Source organism: Hyperolius riggenbachi, chromosome 1 (genome assembly GCF_040937935.1).
Source record: "Hyperolius riggenbachi isolate aHypRig1 chromosome 1, aHypRig1.pri, whole genome shotgun sequence".
NCBI classification, from domain to species: Eukaryota; Metazoa; Chordata; class Amphibia; order Anura; family Hyperoliidae; genus Hyperolius; species Hyperolius riggenbachi.
Window position 1 is genome coordinate 326,535,573 of NC_090646.1, and position 23,148 is coordinate 326,558,720.

At 41.6% G+C, this 23,148-nt stretch overlaps 1 protein-coding gene across 13 annotated transcripts in view; it reads right to left on the reverse strand.

Moving 5' to 3' along the window:
* UNC13A (unc-13 homolog A) overlaps positions 1–23,148 on the reverse strand; it is a 384,964-nt gene that overhangs the window by 153,933 nt on the left and 207,883 nt on the right. For all 13 annotated transcript variants that reach the window (XM_068233882.1, XM_068233881.1, XM_068233874.1 and 10 more), the window contains 8 exons: positions 16,720–16,798; positions 9,506–9,577; positions 9,209–9,428; positions 8,421–8,648; positions 5,129–5,270; positions 3,101–3,270; positions 1,204–1,319; positions 911–1,074 (listed from right to left, as the gene is read on the reverse strand). In XM_068233882.1, coding sequence (XP_068089983.1) covers positions 911–1,074; positions 1,204–1,319; positions 3,101–3,270; positions 5,129–5,270; positions 8,421–8,648; positions 9,209–9,428; positions 9,506–9,577; positions 16,720–16,798 — 1,191 coding nt within the window. The remainder of the gene's footprint in view (positions 1–910; positions 1,075–1,203; positions 1,320–3,100; positions 3,271–5,128; positions 5,271–8,420; positions 8,649–9,208; positions 9,429–9,505; positions 9,578–16,719; positions 16,799–23,148) is intronic.

Genomic DNA, 23,148 nt, shown 5'->3' on the forward strand with positions numbered 1-23,148 from the left:
TTGATAATGTTTTTGGCCCTTCTCACGCTGCGAGTATTATACAAAAGTTCCAGTGATGGTAGTTCAGTGCCAATAATGGCTTCTGCTGTTTTAACAACTCGCTGCAGGGCTTCTCGAGTAGCCTTGGTGCAGCTGTTGTACCAGGCCGTCATGCAATTGGTCAGAACGCTTTCTATAGTGCATCTGTAGAAATTAACCAGCAGCTTCTGTGGGAGGTTAGCGCTCCTTAGTTTTCTCAGAAAGTTTACTATTACAAATTAGAAGCTACCCATCACTTTGGGATAAAACTGCCTCCCTAGCTATTCATTGTTCAATGCAAATGGTGAATCAAGATCAAGGAGGGCAGTTCAGTTCCTATGATTAGCTACAAAAATGTATCCACACATGGGTGGCAGGGGAGAGGGAGATGTGGGAAGGAAATAGGCTGCTTAGCTGAAGTTCTTCTATCACCTTCTTCTATAACTAGTGTTATTAGCCATCAGACATCAGCAAAATAAACATCAGCTCTGCTAGTGCTTAGTCTGATGTGCATCGTTTGGAAGCCACAGGTATATCGGTATTCAATACCTTAAGATCACATTTTTCTTTAAACTTTAAATAATAAAAAGAGTAAAAGAAAGAGATGCATGGTTAATATTAAGAAGCACACCAGGGTAAGAAGCACACCAGAGTTTAGCCTAGTATTATCGTGGCTGGGGATTACAGGCAACATTGCACATCCTGATGTATGCTGAGCAATTTTTCAACCTTTGCATGTTCATCACATGATCTCTCCTTATAATCTTCAACAATGCATGCATTATTCTTTATATTTGGGTTTCTTATCCTTTTTATATTTGGGGCCTATCAATACATGTAACTTAGTGAATCTCTTGCAACCCATATTTAATTCCCATATTTAGTTTCTCACGTCATAGCCTGATATATTGACTCCACTCCATATCGCATTGCAAACTCATCCACTATTTCCTGGGCGGTCTCATCAAAGTAAACTTTCCATGCATCATCCCCTTTCGCATCTGGAATTTTTACTACTCCATTATTCTGGACATCTGTTAGGTAGTGAAACAGGTTCTAGAGGTGGAAACAATAAGGGTAAATGTCACACAAAAAGCTAAGTATTATACTGTCAATATATAATATTAATCCTGGGTTCTGGGATTGTCAGGAGGAAAAGAAATGGAGTATCAACTCCTCACAAACCTCATGCAGGCAAGTGTATTGAACATGATATGGCGCCACCTTCTCCTCTCCTTTGATTTCAACACTAATATGTAGTCGAATTGCACCAGAAACTGCAGATTTGTCTGTACGTTTATCTGTGGAAAAAAGTACTATCTCAGAAAATTTCCAAACACCAACGACCTGTAATATTATTATTGCAGTGACTGGATAGTGTACTAGTTAAGGGCTCTGCCTCTGACACAGGAGACTAGGGTTCCTACGGTTCCGGCCCTTCAAGTCCGCCAGGAGAAAAACGTGATATAAATGTTCCGTGTCTAGTCTCTTACATAGTTACATAGTTATTTGGGTTGAAAAAAAGACATACGTCCATCGAGTTCAACCAGAAAATAAAGGACAACACCAGCCTGCTCCCTCACATATCCCTGTTGATCCAGAGGAAGGCAAAAAACCCTTACAAGGCATGGTCCAATTAGCCCCAAAAGGGAAAAAATTCCTTCCCGACTCCAGATGGCAATCAGATAAAATCCCTGGATCAACACCACTGGGCATTACCTAGTAATTGTAGCCATGGATGTCTTTCAACGCAAGGAAAGCATCTAAGCCCCCTTTAAATGCAGGTATAGAATTTGCCATAACTACGGTACTTCCTGTGGCAATGCATTCCACATCTTAATCACTCTTACTGTGACAAACCCTTTCCTAAATAAATGGCTAAAACATTTTTCCTCCGTGTGCAGATCACGTCCTCTAGTCCTTTGAGAAGGCCTGGGGGCAAAAAGCTCATGCACCAAGCTTTTATATTGCCTTTTGGTGTATTACACATGTTAATTAGATCCCCTCTAAGGCCTCTTTTCTCCAGACTAAATAAAGCCAGTTTATCTAACCTTTCTTGGTAAGCGAGACTGACCATTATGAGCAAGTCTTCTTTGGAAGCTTCTCTGTAATGACTTTAAGAACACGGTAAGCTGTGTAAAGGGAATTTTGCTAAACTTGGTGTGCAGATCTGCTGTATTTTTTCTTTGATAGGGTTTTTTCTACTTGAGATGGAAAAAATGAGTAGGCATCCAATATTTGGCCTGCTCGTGGTGTATGTACTCTCATCCCATCACAACCAGTATTAACCATGCATAAATGAAAGTTGTAGTTGTGGCACCATATCTAATTTTCAGCAAGGTTCACCTAATTGTAAGCCTGTGTATGTAGTAATAAATTACTACTGGACAATACAGTCAGAAAAATGTATTAATGTATTGTTTCAGCATACAGTATGTTCAACAGTTGTTTGTTAAAAAAAAAGTTTTGGACTGCTGGTTTACACATTTATATACAGCATTTAATCATATTATTTTTGCTGTGAATGTGTTGTTATACTGAGTGTTTTGTTGTACCCCTGACAAAGCTCCAGAACATGTTGGGCTATGATTGTGTACCTGCAAATCTACTATATTGGCTGCTCATTCCAGGAGGTAAGTAGTTACTAGCACTCTTTAATGGTTTAATTATTTTAACCCCTTCCAGGGCACTTCCAACCTTTAAGAATAATAACTTTTTAGGGGTGAGACCATAGATAAAATTGTCTAGCTCAATAATTTATTTTCCTTTCAGATTTAAGTGCTCTAATATTCTCCAGCTGTGGAGAAACTTGGTAGATCTGGCTGAATATGACTGCAAAAATAAAATATAATTTTTGGCTGGAATGATCCTTTAATTTGTGAGAAACAACAGCAGGTCATCTGCAGGATACAATTGATCTTGAGCATATGAGCTAATGCAAACTCTAGTCCACAGAAAATTATTTTGTAGAAGACATTTACTTCCAAGCAGTGCATGCACAAACATTCTGACAGGCAAATGCAAAGGCCTATTTACTATTGTGGTTCACCTAATATTGAACATTTTAATTGTTTTTGCTTACCTAGATTGTACCATACATCCATTTCTCCACTCAAGGTCCGGACTTCAATGATGGTTTGCCCCAAGAAATCATCAGATTCCCGTTTGAACCTCTGCTTTACCCGTGATTTTATGTCATCATCCTCATCCCATACACGAACCTTGATCCGATCTGAAGAGTTATGACACTCACTAAAAAGTAAAGAAACTCTGATATGGCCAATCCAACAATATACACATATGAAAATACAGGAATTATCTACAGTTGATACATCACAAATGCTACAGACCAAAATCCACGTAAGTCTCCTTCAAACACGTATTAAAATTTATCGAATGAACTGCTAGATATAAACACCCCTAACCCCCCATTAAAAGGGCAACAATGTGATTTCATCTCCCGGCTTATAATATTCACAGCCAGCTTTGTTACACACCAAGGCACCCACACCACATGCATTCTGGAGTCCAATTATACTCTCGTGAGTTTAACAACTGAATGCCAGTTCTGCTATTGCAATTGTAATCCACTTAAATTGGAATGTCCTCCAAATGTATGTTAAGGCTTTAGTATGATGCCCGCTGTGTCCGCACTTTATACCAGTTCATATGTTACTCAGGGGGCTGTCTTCTCACACCACAGCCAAAATACACCGTCCTTGGTATCCCTGTATGCTCTAGGTTTGTCACCGCTGCCACATATTGGTGCGCATGTTCGCCCGCCACCACGCGTGCACATGCCCACCCAACCGGCTGGCACCCTGGCCCGTCTTGCTCCTGTCCCAATGGCTGTCCCTGCGACACATGCGCAGTAGCGCAAACACAGGACACAGGGACAGGAGTGTACCCATCGACACAGGGGATTAGAATATAGGATACCACCTTCAAGTTAGTGTATCTAAAGCGAGTGTCCAGACAGACCTTGAGTGACCTTGAGACTGTACTGCGTGTACTCCTATTTGTTATTGCCTGAGGAAGCGGGAATATACCTGCGAAACGTGTTGCATGGTTGTCTGGAGTATATGAATAAACCTGTTGTTGTTAAAAAACTGACAGTATCTTGTCTACTTCAAGGAGGCGAGTCCACCACCACCTCCTGAGGAATTTTAAACTTTTTACTACCTTTTATCCTGCTGGCGCCTCTGTTCACTCTTATAATAGGTCTGCTGAGTTCACCTGCAGATCCTTCAGTAAATATAAAACATGTGGGGTGTCCATTGCATATGAGGGTAATCCTTTCACCAATTGTTTTAAACTAGTGCCCAGAAAAGTAGCCACCAAGGTACAACACAGGTATCCGATAATTTGCTACTTTCATTTACATCCATTTATCATGGTTAATTGCTCCTTCCTGCACTGCTAGGTCCAGGCATTCATTCAGTTTTTTAACAATGTCGGGAAACGAGTCAGCAATCAGCTTTTTATATACTTCTGTATCCCCTTTCTGTGTATAGACCTCTTTGAGGTATAAGCTTTTTTTTGGTCTTGTAATGGCATGCAAACTTTGGTAAACAAGGTAATACACAGTGTATGTTGTTATAAATGCTCTAAAATCAATACAATTGATTCTGATTACTTGGTATAAATTGCTTTGTTTGCACACTTTGACTGGTCTTTGCACAAAAAATAATTTTTGAGGCTTAGGTACACACTAAAAGGAAACGTACCAGAATGGAATACAATGAACCAAATGACATGTTGATGGATCCTAAGTTAAGTATAGGATCCATTCTGACATGACCAATGCGTTCTGCACATTTCCAGACACCAGACAGAGCTCAGGTATGTTATGGATAGCAAACTATCTCTGACATGCCCTTTGCAATGAACACAATGGAAGTGATGAGAACAACTAGAAGTACATAGAGAACAACTAGATCATACATAGGATCCACTGTGACTGTCCAGGGCACTACCCTGGTGTAGTGGGAACCAAGCCTTACATAACCCAAAGGAATACTATATACAGTATCTGCCTATGAATAGAACTATTGACATTGGTAATTAAACATGGAAATAATAGTTTGCTTTTGCCAAGTTGATAACTCACAAATGAAAATTCTCTTCCCAGACTGGATTAAGGTTTCCATAGATGGTTTTAGTTCTCTTCTTTGTTTTCCCAACCTGTACAGTAACATAAGGGTCACTGGAACCAGTCTTGTCCTTGGCTTGCAGACCTTGTGCACACACAACTGCAATACACAAAGCAAAATGAAAAAAAAAAATGCTTTTTAAATGACATTTTGGTACCTCTGGTTACATATCATGGATGGTTTGAAATTCATATTTGATCATGTTATATTAATGTTTTTTTCTTTTCTTATGACAAGCCTACTTAAAATGACTAGTGAATCTGCTGAAACTTAAATATCCAATGCTGTATACCACTCCAAAGACACTGACCATTCATGGATACTATAGAGACACTGAGGATTAATGCTCAAGGACAAATGCTACATAATGTCAGAAAGAGTACCTTATCTCTAAATGTAAGTAAGAGCCATAATAATTATATTATACATAAAATATAATTGATTACATTTGTAAATACACAAAAATTAGCATTATGCAGTTTTGGGTACGAGTATTCCTCATTGAGCAATATCACTGTATCTATTTATTACTTGAGTTGGCAACTGATGTCCTTGGGTTATAACGGTGAGCATCTCTCCAAATCACCACCACTGTTTACAAAGTTCTTTTCACGACTTATTTATACTGAGAATTTCTCAGACAGCGGTGAGGAGTAAGGTGTAGCTCACATTAACATACCCCACAGGTAACAGTACTAAACACACTGCAGAGTACTGAACTTTTGTTGTCAAATTATGTATGCAAGTTCTTCTCCAATTATCATGCAGCAGTAGAGTATTGAACTGTGTTAGCCATCAGTAAAGAAGTTTTGAATCAGGATGATACCATTTATTGGCTAACTTAAAAGAATAAGAGTAAGCAAGCTTTCGGCTGTGTAGCCTTCGTCCGCCTTCAAAACAGGGTTGAAGCCCGGCGAAGGCTATACAGCCGAAAGCTTGCTTACTCTTATTCTTTTAAGTTAGCCAATAATTGGTATCACCCTGATTCAAAACTTCTTACAATTATCATGTGTGGTGAAAATTGTACCGTTTATAAAAGGAACAGCAGTTGATGCTAGTGTTGCCCTGCGCAACTGAGGTGCACATTAATGGTGCAATTTTTTTTCCGTTGTTTTTTGATCAGATCATTCAGACTCAGGTTGCATTCACAGTGGGTCATTGTGGTTTAATGCGACGTCAAAGTCGCATCGTGTCTGTGTTTAGAGGTAATGCACTGCAAGCAGTGAGTTACCATAACGCAACATTTTTCAATGCGACTAACATCTCACTATGAACGGCCCATAGGATTAGCATTGCAGTGCGGTAAGCTGCATTATAAGACTTTATAACGCAGCTCTGTAATGTGGCACTGTGAATGCGACCTGAAAGAAAATATAGTTTTTTTAATTATTTAAAACTATTAAAGTATTAAAGGAGCCAAACTATTCCCGATATTGAAACCAGTTGAAGTCATATTTTTTAAATCACTTATGCCGGTTAACTAGTTCTTTAAAGAAAACAATCGATAATGGGATTGTTCAGGATTGATTGGGCCAACCAATGTCTCTGTTTTGTATCATTAGATCAGGAAAGTGTTTTTGAAACATTAAGTTAAATATTCAACCTGTCGCTTATATTACACAGTAAACCAGGAAAGCACAGTGGCATAGTGGAACACTGGGTTCCCGGTTCGAATCCCAGCCAGGTCAACATCTGCAAAAAGTTTATATGTTCTCCCCGTGTCTGCGTGGGTTTCCTCCAGGCACTCCAGTTTTTTCCCCGCATTCCAAAAACATACAGATAAGTTAATTGGCTTCCTTCTAAATTAGCCCTAGAGTATGATACATACATAAACATATGACTATGGTAGGGATTAGATTGTGTGCCCCTCTGAGGGACAATTAAGTGACAAATCAATATATTCTGTACAGTGCTGGGAAAGATGTCCACGCTATATAAATACTAAATAATAATAATAACCACTTCCCAGTTGCACACACTTTTTTTTTCCTAATAAAATTAATATATAGATACTATTTTGTCATTCCTTTGCTGCATCTAGTACTATCTATCTAGACTACATTAGTTAAAGCTCATTCATACAGTAGACCATGTTTGTGTAATATCAAGACCATATTATTGCACAGGAGTGCAGTTATCTGTACAATCATATAAATACCAATAAAGTTAGTACAAGCAGTACATACAAATGCAGAACACGGTACCACTATAAGCTGTACATACCAGCACATGGATTTGCATAACAGTGCACCCAGCAGTAGAACATCAATCCTCAATCCAGTCAGAAGTAAGCACTTACCACCTAGTCTTTTTCAAAGTTCTTGACCAAGACCACCACCTATTCACTTTTACACAAGTTATACTAGGCATATACCAAACAATTTCTGGTAGATCAAATAAACAATATGCGTCTTGTACTGTACACCAATAATCTACTGTCTTATTTTAGCATACATCTAGTCCAATATTGATTGCACCACTGCAGCTGCTTGCTTTGATGTTTGATGTACTGTTTGATGTAGTACAAAATTATGCAAAGTTGCCCATGTACCGCTTCTGCTCATGGCTCCTGCAAAGACTTTCCTGTTTGGCAAAGAACAGGAAAGTCTGATCAAACAAGCCATAAATGTCATATATTTGATAGATTGTCATTAGACCTCATGTTTATATAGAATCTAATGCATGTTCTATTAAAATATCATGTTATATTATGCCTACCTTAAGTGACGATAACACAGTAGCTTAGTAAATAAAAAAAATATACTATATATTTTTTCATTATATGGTTCCAATATGGTGAAGAGGGAAGGAGCACTAATTCAGGAGGAGACATCGCTCATCTCCTACTCCCTCAGTCCTTCCACACAAAAAAGCATGGGGGATCCCTCAACAAACTTACAATAAATATTACAATACAATGTTACAATGTGCAAGCCCATGGTCAATGTCACATCACTTACCTGCCCACCCTTGTCATTGCCTCCCCTGCACCAATACCCACAAGTACCTCAGACATCACCACACCCATACTATACTCTGTCTGTGCTTTAGCATTATTTCATTTCCTATGTACACATGCTGTAAACGTATCCATGTGTTATACACATGCGCTGTACACTTACCCACACACTCTATACACATGCACTTTACACACCCAGGCACTGTATACCCATGTACTGTATACACCATGCCCAAAGGGCACTAATTTGCTAGTGTATTCTTAGCAATTAATATCTCCCCTCCACCTACCAGTGATACTGATCTTTGCTGACCACTTAGAGGTACCATCAAGTACACTTTGTTTTACAGCTTTGATCTGATGGGCATGAGTAGCTTTGGCAACCCCAAAAACTTCTTGGATCAATTCAAAGATCTCTGGCTTGTTCCTTTCACGGATTTTCATACGGTCTTTCAAAACCATGATAATATTATGAGTACGATCTTCTGCACCATGCTTCGAGCTCTTCTCTGCTGCCCCTATTAAAAAATACAAAAAGACATTTTGGTCTAGACTTTAATGTAAAAACGTGCTGGCAATCATCAATATATATATATATATATATATATATATATATATATATATTGATGATATACTGTATATATATATATATATATATATATATATATATATATATATATATATATATATATATATATATATATTTATTTATATATATATATATATATATATATATATATATATATATACAAAATGTATGCTCACAAAATTAAATTTACCTATGTATTTTCATTCTGATAATCAAGAACTCCAGGTGTCTTCACTACAGCTTGACCGTTCCCCCCTCCCCCTCTCACTAAAAGCTGCTCAATCTTTCAAAGGATGTAAAAAGTATGAAATTATTATGAGTAGATGAACAGAAATAATGTGTGTGATTCTATATTTGTAATTCTAAACAAGGTGTCCATAAGGCATTATGTCAGTGGATAAATCCATCAACATATAACCCTTTACTTCTAACAACTTTAGGGACCATTCAGTTTCTTTCTTAAGTTCATTTATCATGTAGAATACTTACTCTGTAAACAGTCAGCATTCAAGAGGTCCTGGCATTTTTCATGGCACTTCACTCCACATTCTGTACAGCGCATACCCTGTCGGGCAATTCCCCACAAAAGCCCTTCACACTCATAACAATATGTTGGGGTTGTGGCAGTCCACACCTCAAAGTTGTGGGGAGTTGTGCTGGAGATTGGGTAGATTAAAGCTTGCAGGGCCTTCTTGTAAACATGATTTTTCTAAAACAAAAAATCTCCACAGTTAGCACAAATAATACTTCAACAATTATTGATTTTATTCTTTTTATAGTACTTACTAGCTCTTCGTTGTTTAAAGTGCTTGTTGCAAGTGCAGATGTTATGCCTGCTTTGCGGGATTGGACCAAAGACTAGAAGATAATCATACATAGTTATTTAATTAAATTCTGTTATAAATAAAAAACTTAAAGTTTTTCAATCAATAATTTGTGGTTGAACAGAAAGCATTTACTAACAGATATTATCAAAAACATGTTACTTTATATCACAGATCCATAAATAATGTAATCCTAATTATTAAAAATATATTAAATGTCTGAACACCAAGACATTTGGAATGACTACGTATTGTTTTTATAGAAATATTAAGAGGTCTAGAACAATAGTGCTTACAATGTACATTATTAACCATTACTGCCGCGTCCACAGCAGCAGCTGCTACAGCCGCCGGGACGCGATAGTCCTGTCCCTGCAGCTTGGCGGGCTGTGCGTGCGATTGTGCAGGCAGAAGCCCATGATCGCGATGTTGTTGGCAACAGGGGGGATTGGCTGCAGGGGACAAAAGTCCCCTGAGCCAATCCGTTCTCATTCAAAAACAGTGTTTATTCTTAAATAGAGCCGCCGCGCATCCTCCCGCGCCAAATTCTGCCGCTTACTGCCACCAATGGGAACAAAGTTCCCATTCACTAATCTCCCCTCTAGGCCACCATGATGCTTCACTTCCCTAGTTACAATGTAGTAACACATTACTTCCTATAGCATACTTATTGTACGCGAATAGGAAGTACTGGGTAAGGACATCTTGTGGGCGTAAAATGACACCTTCTGACTTTAGGGAATAACATTTTTTTTAATGTATGTCAAGAGGGCATATTATTATTAAATTATGGGCTAAAAATTAATGATGGATGTAAAACTGAAAAAATGCACCTTTATTTCCAAATAAAATATTGCCACCATACATTATACTAGGGATAGAATTTTAACATTGCAATAACCGGGACGAATGGGCAAATAAAATGTGTGGATTTTAATTATGGTAGCATGTATTTTAAAACTATAATGGCTGAAAACATAGAAATAATGTTTTTTTTTTATTTTTTTCTTATTATTCCCATTAAAATGCATTTAGAATAAAATAATTCTTAGCATAATATACCACCCAAAGAAAGCCTAATTGGTGGCAGAAAAAACAAGGTATAGATCATTTTGTTTTGATAAGTAGTGATAAAGTTATTGAGAAATGAAAGGAAGGAGCGCTGAAATGTGAAAAGTCCTCTCGTCCATAAGGTGAAAAACACCCACGGGCTGAAATGGTTAAAGGACCACTATCGCAAAAAATTGTAAAATGTAAAATACCTGAAAACATAAATATAATTTATAGCTCATTAACTCTAGAAGAAACATACTTTTTACTTGTATGTGCTTACATGTATTTTACATTTGAAATACGTCGTAGTAATTTAAAGAGGAACTATAGTAAAATTAACTCAATGAAAAAAAAGTGCTTAATGTAATAGATAGCGGAGATGCCGCCGCAGCGGTGAGCGGCATGACGGCTGTCTCCGCGTCTCAGCCGGCGGACTCCGCCGCGCAATTACATGGTGGAGTTTTGCCTGGTCCTTCAGTTGCACATAGACTGAGGGCTACGCGCGCGCCAGGAGACAGGACCTTTATGCGAGTAGAAGGGGTGTCAGCTGATCGGCCGGTCAGCTGACTCCAGCAGTGCTCCTGATTGGCTGAGCAGGGCTGTGGAGTCGGAGTCGGAGTCGTGGAGTCGGAGTCGTGGAGTCGGGCAATTTTGGGTGCCTGGAGTCGGAGTCGGGAAAAAATGCACCGACTCCGACTCCTAATGAATTTGTAACTGTAATTAAAATAGAAAATATGATAAAATGTTCTATTTCTCAGATAATAGTCATTAAAAATAATGTATATATACAGTAATAGCTGTGCTTAGTCCACAAAAATGAAATAAACCAATCAAAATTAGTTGTGCTGCTTCAATAAAGCAGTCCCCGTATTTTTAAGGTCAGATATACATATCTGATTGTGACTGTATATATGATGTGTACACAGGAATCTCTTATATATACTAAATAACATCTATGCTGTAAGACTTAAGCCTGATGTGTAGCTGTGTCACTAATAGAGATGGTCAATGAGATGGAAATAATTCTGCATTGATGCGGATTTATGCAAATGTATGCACTCCCTTTGCTGATGAAATGAAATAATTTGATATGTTGTTAAATTTGGTTTAGTGACTGCAAATTAAAGGGTACCTGAGACGGATGAAAAGTAAAGTTTTATACATACCTGGGGCTTCCTCCAGCCCCCTTCAGGCTAATCAGTCCCTCGCTGTCCTCCACCACCCGGATCTTCTGCTATGAGTCCTGGTAATTCAGCCAGTCAGCGCTGTCCGGCCGCATGCCGCTCCCACAGCCAGGAACATTCTGCACCTGCGCAATAGTGCTGCACAGGTGTAGTATGCTCCTGGCGGTGGAGTGTGTGCCTGCGCACTACGCCCGACTGGCTCAAGTACCTGGACTCATAGCAGAAGATCCAGGTGGTGGAGGAGGACAACGAGGGACGGATTATCCTGAAGGCGGCTGGAGAAAGCCCCAGGTATGTATAAAACTTTAATTTCATCAGTCTCAGGTTTACTTTGTTACACAGTAGTACTATACTCTACATATGCACTCCCCACAGAGCTGCAGGGAATCCACTGAGAATGCTGTGCACATTGAACACAGAGGTGTTGTCTGTTTACAATCTCCTTATTCCCCTGCAGAGTACCTGCACATCATTCTTACATGTTCCCACACTTACATTGCCTAGGGCCTGATAGATGTTCTTTGTTCCGGTTTGTACCTTTTACAAGTACTCTTACCAAGGACTAGTTTTAGTCTAAAGGGAATAAATATAGTAGTCTACATATCCTTCTCACTTCAGTTGTCTTGTAAAATTCCTAAGCGTTGGCAGTTAAGAGACGAATTTCACGTTACATACTTTTAATCAACAAAATTGTAATATGCAAATTAGAGGAGTCGGAGTCGAGGAGTCGGTGGAATCCTAAACTGAGGAGTCGGAGTCGGTGGATTTTTGGACCGACTCCACAGACCTGTGGCTGAGTGACTGGGGCGGCGCTGTGGGGCGCTCTCAGTATATATTGGACCTGCCTGTCAGTAGCTCCTCGTCTGCTGTTGCAAATGCTACGTGTTAGCACTCAGACCTTAGTCAGATCCCAAAGTGTGCTAGAACCAGCAGGAGCTGGGGATCCACACTTAGTCAGATTCTGTTGATAGCTAAAGTACTAATTGAATTGTATTATTTGTTATGACCTTCTGCTAGCCTCAACTACTCTTCTGCTTACTGATTCTGTGCTTCTGCCTATCTAATCCTGTTGCCGACTCAGCCTGAACACTACTCTGATTTAGCCTTCTGTCTTTGTACCGTATCTGTCAGTTTGTTGCCGAATCTGCTTGTCTGACTCTCCTGCCCTCACCAGTGGGCCTAGTCCCTGGTGAGGGATTCTCTGTACAGCTTAATCACCTGCTTCTCTGGTGACCAGTAGCTGCAGTACAGTCTGAATCACCTGCTCCTCAGGTGACCAGTAGCTGCAGTACAGTCTTAATCACCCGCTCCTCAGGTGACCAGTAGCTGCAGTACAGTCTTAGTCACCTGCTCCTCAGGTGATTAGGAGCTGCAGTACAGTCTTGATCTCCTGCCCCTCTGGTGACCACCGGCTGCAGTGCAGTCTGAATCACCCGCTCCACGGGTGATCAGTATACGTTGTCTTACTGTGCACCACCCGCTCTTCAGGTGAACTGATTACTAGTTCATCTGCATCTCCGGCTTGCTGGAATGCTGATCCCTGTGTTCTATAGAGATATCTCCCTCTACTAGCTCCTCTGGAGAGTTGGTATCTCTATCTGTATTACTGTTGCACCAAACACCTATCTTTACATCTGGTTGTCCTGTGTCTCGCTATATATTATTGGTGATTCTGCAGATCACTACATAATCAGGTATAGCATCTGTATTATTGGTGATACTGCAGATCACCAATAATCAGAAAATCTATTCTTGCTGATCGTTACACTTAATATTTATGATTATTTATAAATGAATTAGTCAGTGTTTGCCCATTGTAAAATCTTTTCTCTTTCTGATTTACATTCTGAGATGTATCACAGGAGACATCTTTACTGCTGGCAGATGATGTCTGTGGAAGGAGATGCTGCTTTTTGGGCAGTTGGAAACAGCTGTTATTTCCCACAATGCAGCAAGGCAGTGTGATGTCAGTACCTAGGCACTGACATCACACTGTGGGCGGGGTTTCACCACAATATCAGACATACAGAGCTCCCTGATCATCCGTTTGAGAAAAGGTAATGATTTCTCACAGGAAAGGGGGTATCAGCTATTGATTGGGATGAAGTTCAATCCTTGGTCATAGTTCCTCTTTAAACTAAAAAAATATATATATTTTTCTCTCAGAAAACCACAAAGATAAATACTTCTTTGCTCACCAAGCTTCTGAAAGCTTTAACATAATAAATGATGATATCTCAGGGAATAGTGTGAAAATACCACTCAGTTATATGCCATTCAGGTAGATCAAGAAGGGGCACACTGAAACATAACATGTTGTAATCATAATAAATTATTTCAAAAGAATTATATATTTTATAAAAGAATTATATATATTATACTCTAAATACATATAGTGCTGGTTCTTCTACATTGTTGCCAAAACCAAAATTCAATGTATGCCCACACAATACACTATTTTATTGCTACTGCATATACAGTATTGTGTTTTCCTACAATAGTGGTAAAGTTACAAGGAATTCTGGTAGGAAATCCTCCCAAATCCCGGCATGTTATTATTTGCATTAAAAGGTAAATAAACTAGACTTCAATACATAAGTATGTGTACGTCTGAATCTGACACAGTTGTCGTAAAACAAACGGAGCAAAAACCAGTATTTATACCAAATTACAAAATATAAAACCAAAAAGTATTTAGAAGATTCTCAAAACTGAAGAAAATTATTTGATGGCAGGGGCATAACTAGAGGGGTACAGCCCCTGCGCCCGCAGTGAGGCCCAGGGCTATAAGGGGGACCAAACTACTATTTCACTACCTCCGATAAATGGGTCCATTCTTCAGATCATTATGGGTGTACAGATTATGGGCTACACTAGTTGTGGCTGTGAAGAATGTCCACACTTGCTTTATGGCCCTTGCAATATAGGCCCCCAGGCTGTGAGGACTAAAAGAGAAAGGATTGTGGGGCCCCACAAAAGGATTGCGGGGGGGGGGGGGGCATGATTTGCAGTTACCCCAATGTCTGATGGCTGCTACCAATGCAGACAAGAAAAAATCCAGTGACAATGTACAGAATCCAATTGTTTTTTGTAAATTCAGCTTTTTAGTTTGAATACATACTGTAAGTTATATACAGTGCTGCCCATAATTATTCATACCCCTGGTAAATGTTGACTTAAAGTTACTTTTATTCAACCAGTATGTAATTTTATGACGGGAAATGACACAGGTATCTCCCGAAAGATAATAAGACGATGTACAAGAGGCACTATTGTGGAAAGAAAACATTTCTCAGCTTTAATTTACATTTGAGCAAAAAGTGTCCAGTCCAAAATTATTCATACCTTTCTCAATAATCAATAGAAAAGCCTTTATACAGCAATCAAATGCCTCCTATAATTGCAGATCAGCTTTTTACATGTCTCCACTGGTAATTTTGCCCATTTATCTTTAGCAATGAGCTCCAAATCTTTTAGTTTGGAAGTCTAGATCTTGCCATCACCCTGATCTTTAGCTCCCTCCACAGATTCTGAATTGGATTCAAGTCAGGACTCTGGCTGGGCCACTCCAAAACGTTAATGTTGTTGTCTGCTAACCATTACTTCACCACTTTTGCTGTTTTAGATCATTGTCATGCTGAAATGTTCACTGGTGCCCAAAGCCACATTTCTCTGCAGACTGCCTGATGTTGTGGCTGAGAATCCTCATGTGTTGCTCTTTTTTCATGGTGCTGTTTACTGTGATTAGGTTCCCTGCTCCAATGGCTGCAAAAATAACACCAAAGCAGTAGGTTCCCACCACCATGTTTGACAGTGGTGATGGTGTTCTTTGGGTTGAAAGATTCTCCTTTTGTATGCCAAATGAAGGAAACAATGTGACCAAACAATTGAATTTTTATTTCATCTTACCGTAACACAGAAGATCAGAAGTCTTCTCCTTTGTCCAGATGAGCATTTGCAAAGGCCAAGCGAGCTTTTGTGTGCTTTATCTGGCGAAGTGGCATTCTCCTTTGTCTACATCCGTGGAACCCAGCAGTGTGCAGTGTCTGTTGGATTGTCTGCCTTGAGACATTGCCACCAGCAGAGCCCAGATTCACCAGGTTGGCCTTGGTGGTGATCCTTGGATTCTTTTTCACCTCTCTCACTATCCTCCTGACCAGCACAGGTGTCACTTTTGGCTTCCGACCACGTCCTCTGAGATTTTCTACAGTGCGGAACATCTTGTATTTTTTAATAATACTTTGCACTGTAACCACTGGAACGTGAAAACATTTAGAAATCGCCTTGTAGCCCTTTACTGACTTGTGAGCAGCCACACATTGTGGCATTGCAGCCTCGGGGCCTTGTCTTAGCCATGACTGTCCACAAACCAACTGCAGAGAGCTGCTGTTTTTCACCTGTTGAGTTGATTAAAACAACTGTTCCCAATTAATCAGGGTAATTAGGATGCTTTAGAACAGCTTGGACTATTTGGAATGGTATAGAACTTTGGATTTTCCCAGAGGCTGTGACAGTTTGTGAAGGGTATAAATAATTTTGGACTGGACACTTTTTGCTCAAATGTAAATAAAGGCTGAGAAATGTTTTTTTTTTCCACAATAATGCCTCTTGTACATTGTCTTATTATCTTTTGGGAGACAATTATGTCATTTTCCGTCATAAAATTACTTGCTGGTTGTATAAAAGTAACTCTAAGTCACAATTTGCCAGGGGTATGAATAATTATGGGCAGCGCTGTAAATAACAAACAAATTACCAAATGAAATGTATAGATAAGGTATATAAATAACAAACAAAATATAACAAACAAATGATAACAAAGTAATTAATGTTAATTACCATTGCCTTTTTAATGCAGCATGAAATAAATAGTAAAAAAATGTTAGTGAATTTTTAAAGGCAAGTATAATGTTTTGAAGCAGGTGTAGCTGAAACTCACCAAGTCGCTGACCAGAGGTATAGGTTTTCTCTTTCGTATGTCCGGCATACTATCAATAATTATGAGACCTCCAGCAGGCCTGACAGTAAGAAAGGGTAGAAGGCAATAACACACAGAACACTAAATTATGTTGAAACACTATTATGTACACTGATTATACTGTATATATATACTGTGCAACAAAATAAAGGGAACACTTAAACAACACAATGTAACTCCAAGTCAATCACACTTCTGTGAAATAAAAATGTCCATTTAGGTAGCAACACTGATTGACAATCAATTTCACTTTTGTTGTGCAAATGGAATAGACAGCAGGTGGAAATGATTGGCAATTAGCAAGAAATCCCCAATAAAGGAGAGGTTTTGCAGGTGATGACCACAGACCACTTCTGAGTTCCTATGACTTCTGGCTGATGTTTTAGTTATTTTTGAATGCTGGCAATGCTTTCACTCTAGTGGTAGCGTCAGACAGAGTCTACAACCCACACAAGTGGCTCATCCAGGATGGAACCTCAATGTGAGCTGCGGCAAGAAGGTTTGCTTTGTCTGTCAGCACAGTGTCCAGAGCATGGAGGTGCTACCAGGAGGCAGGCCTGTACAACAGGAGACGTGGAGGAGTCTGTAGGAGGGCAACAACCCAGCAGCAGGACCGCTACCTCCTTCTTTGTGCAAGGAGGAACAGGAGGAGCACTGCCAGAGCCCTGCAAAATGACCTCCAGTGGGTCACAAATGTGCCATGTGTTTGCTCAAACTGTCAAAAACAGACTCCATGAGGGTGGTATGAGGGCCCAACGTCCACAGGTGGGGATTGTGCTCACAGCCCAACACCGTGCAGGATGTTTGGCATTTGCTAGAGAACACCAAGATTGGCAAATTCACCACTGGCGTCCTGTGCTCTACACCGATGAAAGCAGGTTCACACTAAGCACATATTAGAGACGTGACAGTGACTGGAGCCTCCATGGAGAATGTTCTGCTGCCTGCAACATCCTGCGGCATGGCTGGTTTGGCAGTGGGTCCGTAATGGTTTGGAGTAGCATGTCTTTGGGGGGGGGGGGGGGGGCGCACAGCCCTCCATGTGCTCACCAGAGGTAGCTTGACTGACATTAGGCACCGAGATAAGATCCTCAGACCCCTTGTGAGACCAAATGCTGGTGCGGTTGGCCCTGGGTTCCTCCTAATGCAAGACAATGCTAGACCTAATATGGCTGTAGTGCTTCAGCAGTTCCTGCAAGATGAAGGCATTGATGCTATCACTTGGCCCGCCCGTTCCCCAGACTTGAATTCAATTGAGGACATCTGGGATATCATGTCTCACTCCATCCACCAATGTTACATAGCACCACAGACTGTCCAGGAGTTAGTGGATGCTTTAGTCCAGGTCTGGGAGGAGATCCCTCAGGAGACCATCCAAAATCTCATCAGGAAAATGCCCAGGCGTTGTAGGGAGGTCATACAGGCACGTGTAGGCCACATACACTACTGGGCCTCAGTTTGTCTTTTTTATGGACATTACTTCAAAGTTGGATCAGCCTGCAGTGTTTTTGCCAATTTAATTTTGAGTGCGGCTCCAAATCCAAACATCCAAGGGTTGATAAATTTGATTTCCATTGTGTAATGATCGGTGTTGGCACACAGAGAGAATCTGATTATTGGTGATCTGCAGTTTCACCAAGAATACAGATATATACCTGATTATTGATGATCTGCAGAATCACCGATAATACAAGTATAACTAACCTCTGGACACCTGACAAAGTGTAAGTGTTTGATGTGACAGTATACGAGCCAGTGATTCCCTGACTGCTGGGAATCAGACTCTACTGCAGTCAAAGGACACCTAAGAGATGGAGTCCCTGTCTGGATTGCGGAGAGGTCCCTTTAAGAGACAGGGAGTCTCTGCAGACAGTAAGAGAGGTCGGCACACACGAGCAGATAAGGTACAAAGACAGAAGACTGATACAGTAACCAGGGACAGGCAGGGTTGGCAACAAGTAATCAGATATGCGTAGGTACCGAATCAGAGAGCAGAAGGAGGGTCAGGAAAGCAATAGGTCATAACAGATATCAAGCATAGGCCTAGTCTAGAGTGTGAGGTCCGTGTTATCAACACTCAGGAACTGGTCTAAGAATAACACAGCAATGACACAGTATCCCTAGTCTTGGGTGTAAGGTCCGTGGTCTCAACACCCTGGAACTAGTCTGGAGTATAACACAATAATAACACAGTATGCCTAGTCTTGGGTGTGAGGTCCGTGGTCTCAACACCCTGGAACTAGTCTTGAGTATAACACAATAATAACACAGTATCCCTAGTCTTGGGTGTGAGGTCCGTGGTCTCAACACCCTGGAACTAGTCTGGAGTATAACACAATAATAACACAGTAATCTGGCTAAGTGTGGATTCCCAGGTCCACCTGGTTCAAACACACTGAAGGATCTGACTATGGTCTGAGTGCTAACACGTGCCTGTTAGCGCGCGCGCGCGCGTAGCTCTCCATCTGTGTGCACTACTAGGCTCAGACAAAACAGGCGCACGCTGCTGCGGAGAAACCGCCGGTTTGAACGCGGCTCCAGCCGCCTCGCTGTCAGACCGCGCGGCAGTGTCTCCGCAATCCATTACAGTACCCCCCCCCCCCCCCAAGGAGTGGACTCCGCACACTTCCCACCAGGCTTCCCAGGATGGGATGTAAGTCATGAAACTCCTTTTTTAATTCCTCCGCATGCATGCGGGAATATGGCACCCAAGATCTTTCCTCTATGCCATATCCCTTCCAGTGGACCAGATACTGCACCGAGTTCTGCACTAAGCGAGAGTCCAGGATCTTTTCAATTTCATACTCTGTTTGATCATCCACTAACACGGGGGGGGGGAGGAATCCACGTGCACTGCTGGCTTCAAAAGAGACACATGGAATGATCTCACACCTCTCATACCGGCTGGGAGATCAATCGCGTAAGTGACATTATTGATTTTCTTGGCCACTGGAAATGGTCCTATAAATCTAGGGCCCAGTTTGGGTGACAGTTGTTTCAAGGCCAAATGTCGAGTGGACACCCAGACCAAATCTCCTGGAGAGAACCTCCATTCCACATACCGTCTTTTATCTGCCTGTCTTTTCTGGGCTTGAAAAGCTTTCCCCAGGTTCCTCTTAACCATTCCCCAAATCTCCTTTAGAGCCCTCTGACAATCTTCCAGAGCTGGAAACGGTGTAGATGCGACTGGCAAAGGAGTAAACTTAGGTGATCTTCCTGACACTACCTGAAATGGGGAAAATCCAGAAGAGGCGCTTTTCAGGTTGTTGTGCGCAAATTCCGCAAATGGCAAAAATGTTACCCAATCAGATTGCGCATCTGCAACATAACACCTGAGGAATTGTTCCAGAGACTGGTTAACTCTCTCGGTCTGGCCATTGGTCTGTGGGTGGTAGCCTAATGAAAATGCAAGATCCATGTCTAAATGATGGCAGAAGGCCTTCCAAAACTTTGAAACAAAATGGACTCCCCGATCTGACACTACATTCTCCGGAATGCCATGCAGCCGGAAAATGTGCTGGATGAAGAGATCAGCCAATTCCTGGGCCGAGGGGAGTCCTTTCAAAGGGACAAAATGAGCCATCTTACTGAATCTGTCCACTACCACCCAAATGACCGTCTTGCCCTCAGACCGAGGGAGCTCACCCACAAAATCCATGGAGACATGGGTCCATGGTTCACTCGGGACTGGCAAAGGCTGTAAGGTGCCAACAGGGGCCTGACGAGAGGGTTTACTCCTTGCACACACTGCACACTCTCTTACAAATTCCTTACAATCTGTTGCTAGTGTAGGCCACCATGCACATCTGGCCAACAAATCCTGAGTTCGGGTGGCCCCGGGATGACCAGCATTCTTGTGAGAATGGAACAGTTGCAAGAGTTGTAACCGGAAAGGCAGTGGCACAAACATGACACCATCAGGCTTTCCCTCTGGAACATCCTGTTGGAAAGGACTCAGAGTGACCGTCCAATCCCTCCCGGTCTCAGTGGCTGCCAGAACTACCTTCTGAGGTAGGATGGTCTCAGGGGCTGAGGGCTGTACTGTCTCAGGTTCAAAACACCTGGATAAGGCATCGGCTTTGATGTTCTTACTACCAGGGGTATACGTAATTACAAATCTGAATCTTGCAAAGAAGAGGGACCACCTGGCCTGGCAGGGACTAAGTCTCTTAGCACCCTCTATGTACTCCAGATTCTTATGATCTGTATAAACTGTGATAGTGTGTTCTGCACCTTCTAACCAGTGTCGCCATTCCTCAAAGGCTAACTTGATGGCCAAAAGCTCCCGATTGCCTATGTCGTAGTTTTTCTCTGTGGGTGAAAATCTACGGGTAAACTAGGCACATGGGTGGAGTTTGCCCTGCAAACCCGACCTCTGAGACAATACAGCTCCTACCCCCACCTCTGAAGCATCAACCTCCACAATAAAGGGAAAGGTGACATCAACATGTCTCAGTATAGGTGCTGAACAGAACAGTTTTTTAGTGTGGAAAAAGCCGTATGAGCTTCAGTTGACCAGTGATGAGTATCAGCCCCTTTGTTGGTGAGACTGGTGAGGGGCGAGATGATGGTAGAGTACCCCTTTATGAACCTTCTGTAGTAGTTGGCAAAGCCCAGAAATCTCTGGAGTGCCTTCAGTCCAACAGGCTGAGGCCACTCCAGGACAGCGGAAACCTTCCTGGATCCATTGAGAGACCAGAGGTGGAGATAATGTACCCCAAGAAGGCAACCGAGGTTACTTCGAAGAGGCATTTCTCCAGTTTGGCGTAAAGCTGATTCTGTCTTAACTTTTCTAGCACAAATCTAACATGTCTGCGATGTTCAGAAAGATTGGACGAAAAGATCAGTATATCGTCCAGATAGACTAGAACAAACTTCCCCAGCACTTCCCTGAATACTTCGTTAATTAACTCCTGGAAGACAGCCGGGGCATTACACAACCCGAAGGGCATCACTAGGTACTCGTAATGCCCATTGGGTGTGTTAAAGGCTGTCTTCCATTCGTCACCATCTCTGATATGCACCAGATTGTATGCCCCTCTCAGATCTAGCTTTGAGAAGCTCTTGGCGTTGTTGGTCACCTGGGTGAACAGATCGTCAATTAAAGGTAAAGGGTAACGATTTTTCACCGTGATCTTGTTTAGGCCTCTATAGTCAATGCAAGGACGAAGGCCTCCATCTTTCTTCTTTACAAAAAAGAATCCTGCCCCTGCTGGTGAACGGGAGGGGCGGATGAACCCTTTAGCCAAGTTTTCTCTGATGTATTCCTGCATAGCTAGTTTCTCAAGCCCGGACAAATTATAGAGGTGACCCCTGGGAGGCATACAACCAGATCTCAAATCAATGGGACAATCAAAGGTACGGTGGGGAGGAAGTTTGTCTGCTGACTTGGGACAGAAAACGACAGCAAATTCTGCGTATTGTTTTGGCACACCTTCAACCTGAATGTTGGTATTACCCATGGTTACTTTCGCTAAACAATGATGATAACAATGGGACGACCAGCTCGTTAGCTGACCTGAAACCCAGTCTATCTGAGGGGAGTGAAGTTGTAAACAGGGCATGCCAAGAATGATGGTGGAGGTTGCCATCCGCAAGACCAGAAATTGCAGATCCTCCTCATGCAGTACCCCAACACTGAATCTTAAATTTGGAGTACGGGACAAAGGATGTCTACTCTGCAGAGGAGAGTCATCTACAGCAGTGACCAAAATCGGTTGGTCCAATGGGAGTATAGGAATTCCCAATTTTTTTGCAAACTCGTAATCTATAAAGTTAGCCGCTGAACCAGAGTCAATGAAAGCTTCAGTGGTAACAGTCTGACCCTTCCATGTGACGGAACAAGGAAGGAGCAAACGATTGTTGTTTAGAGGTAAAGACTGCGTGCCTAGGGTATTACCTCTGACTACACCTAGGCGGCAGCGTTTCCCGACTTCTTGGGGCAATTCTGCACTCTATGACCCTCCTCTGCACAGTATAAACAGAGTTGTTCTGTTTTTCTGCGATTCCTCTCCATCCGTGTCAACCTGAACTGACCAATTTGCATTGGTTCTGGCGGAGGTGAGACGGGTAGAGGAGAGGCGTAAGAGACATATCTGACCATGTTCTTACCACGGGTTTGCTTCTGATACCGTAAACGGCGATCAACCCGTACTGCTAAAGAGATTGCCTCATCAATAGTTTTTGGTTCAGGGTGTCCCAACATCAACTCTGAGACTGCGTCTGACAACCCTGATAAAAAACAATCTAACAGTTCAAAAGCCCCCCACCTAGCTGACATAGACCACTTTCTGAATTCAGCTGCATAGACTTCTACTGGATCCTTGCCTTGACGCAAGGTTTTTAGCTTCCGCTCAGCAGTAGAGGCAATGTCCGGATCGTCATAAATTA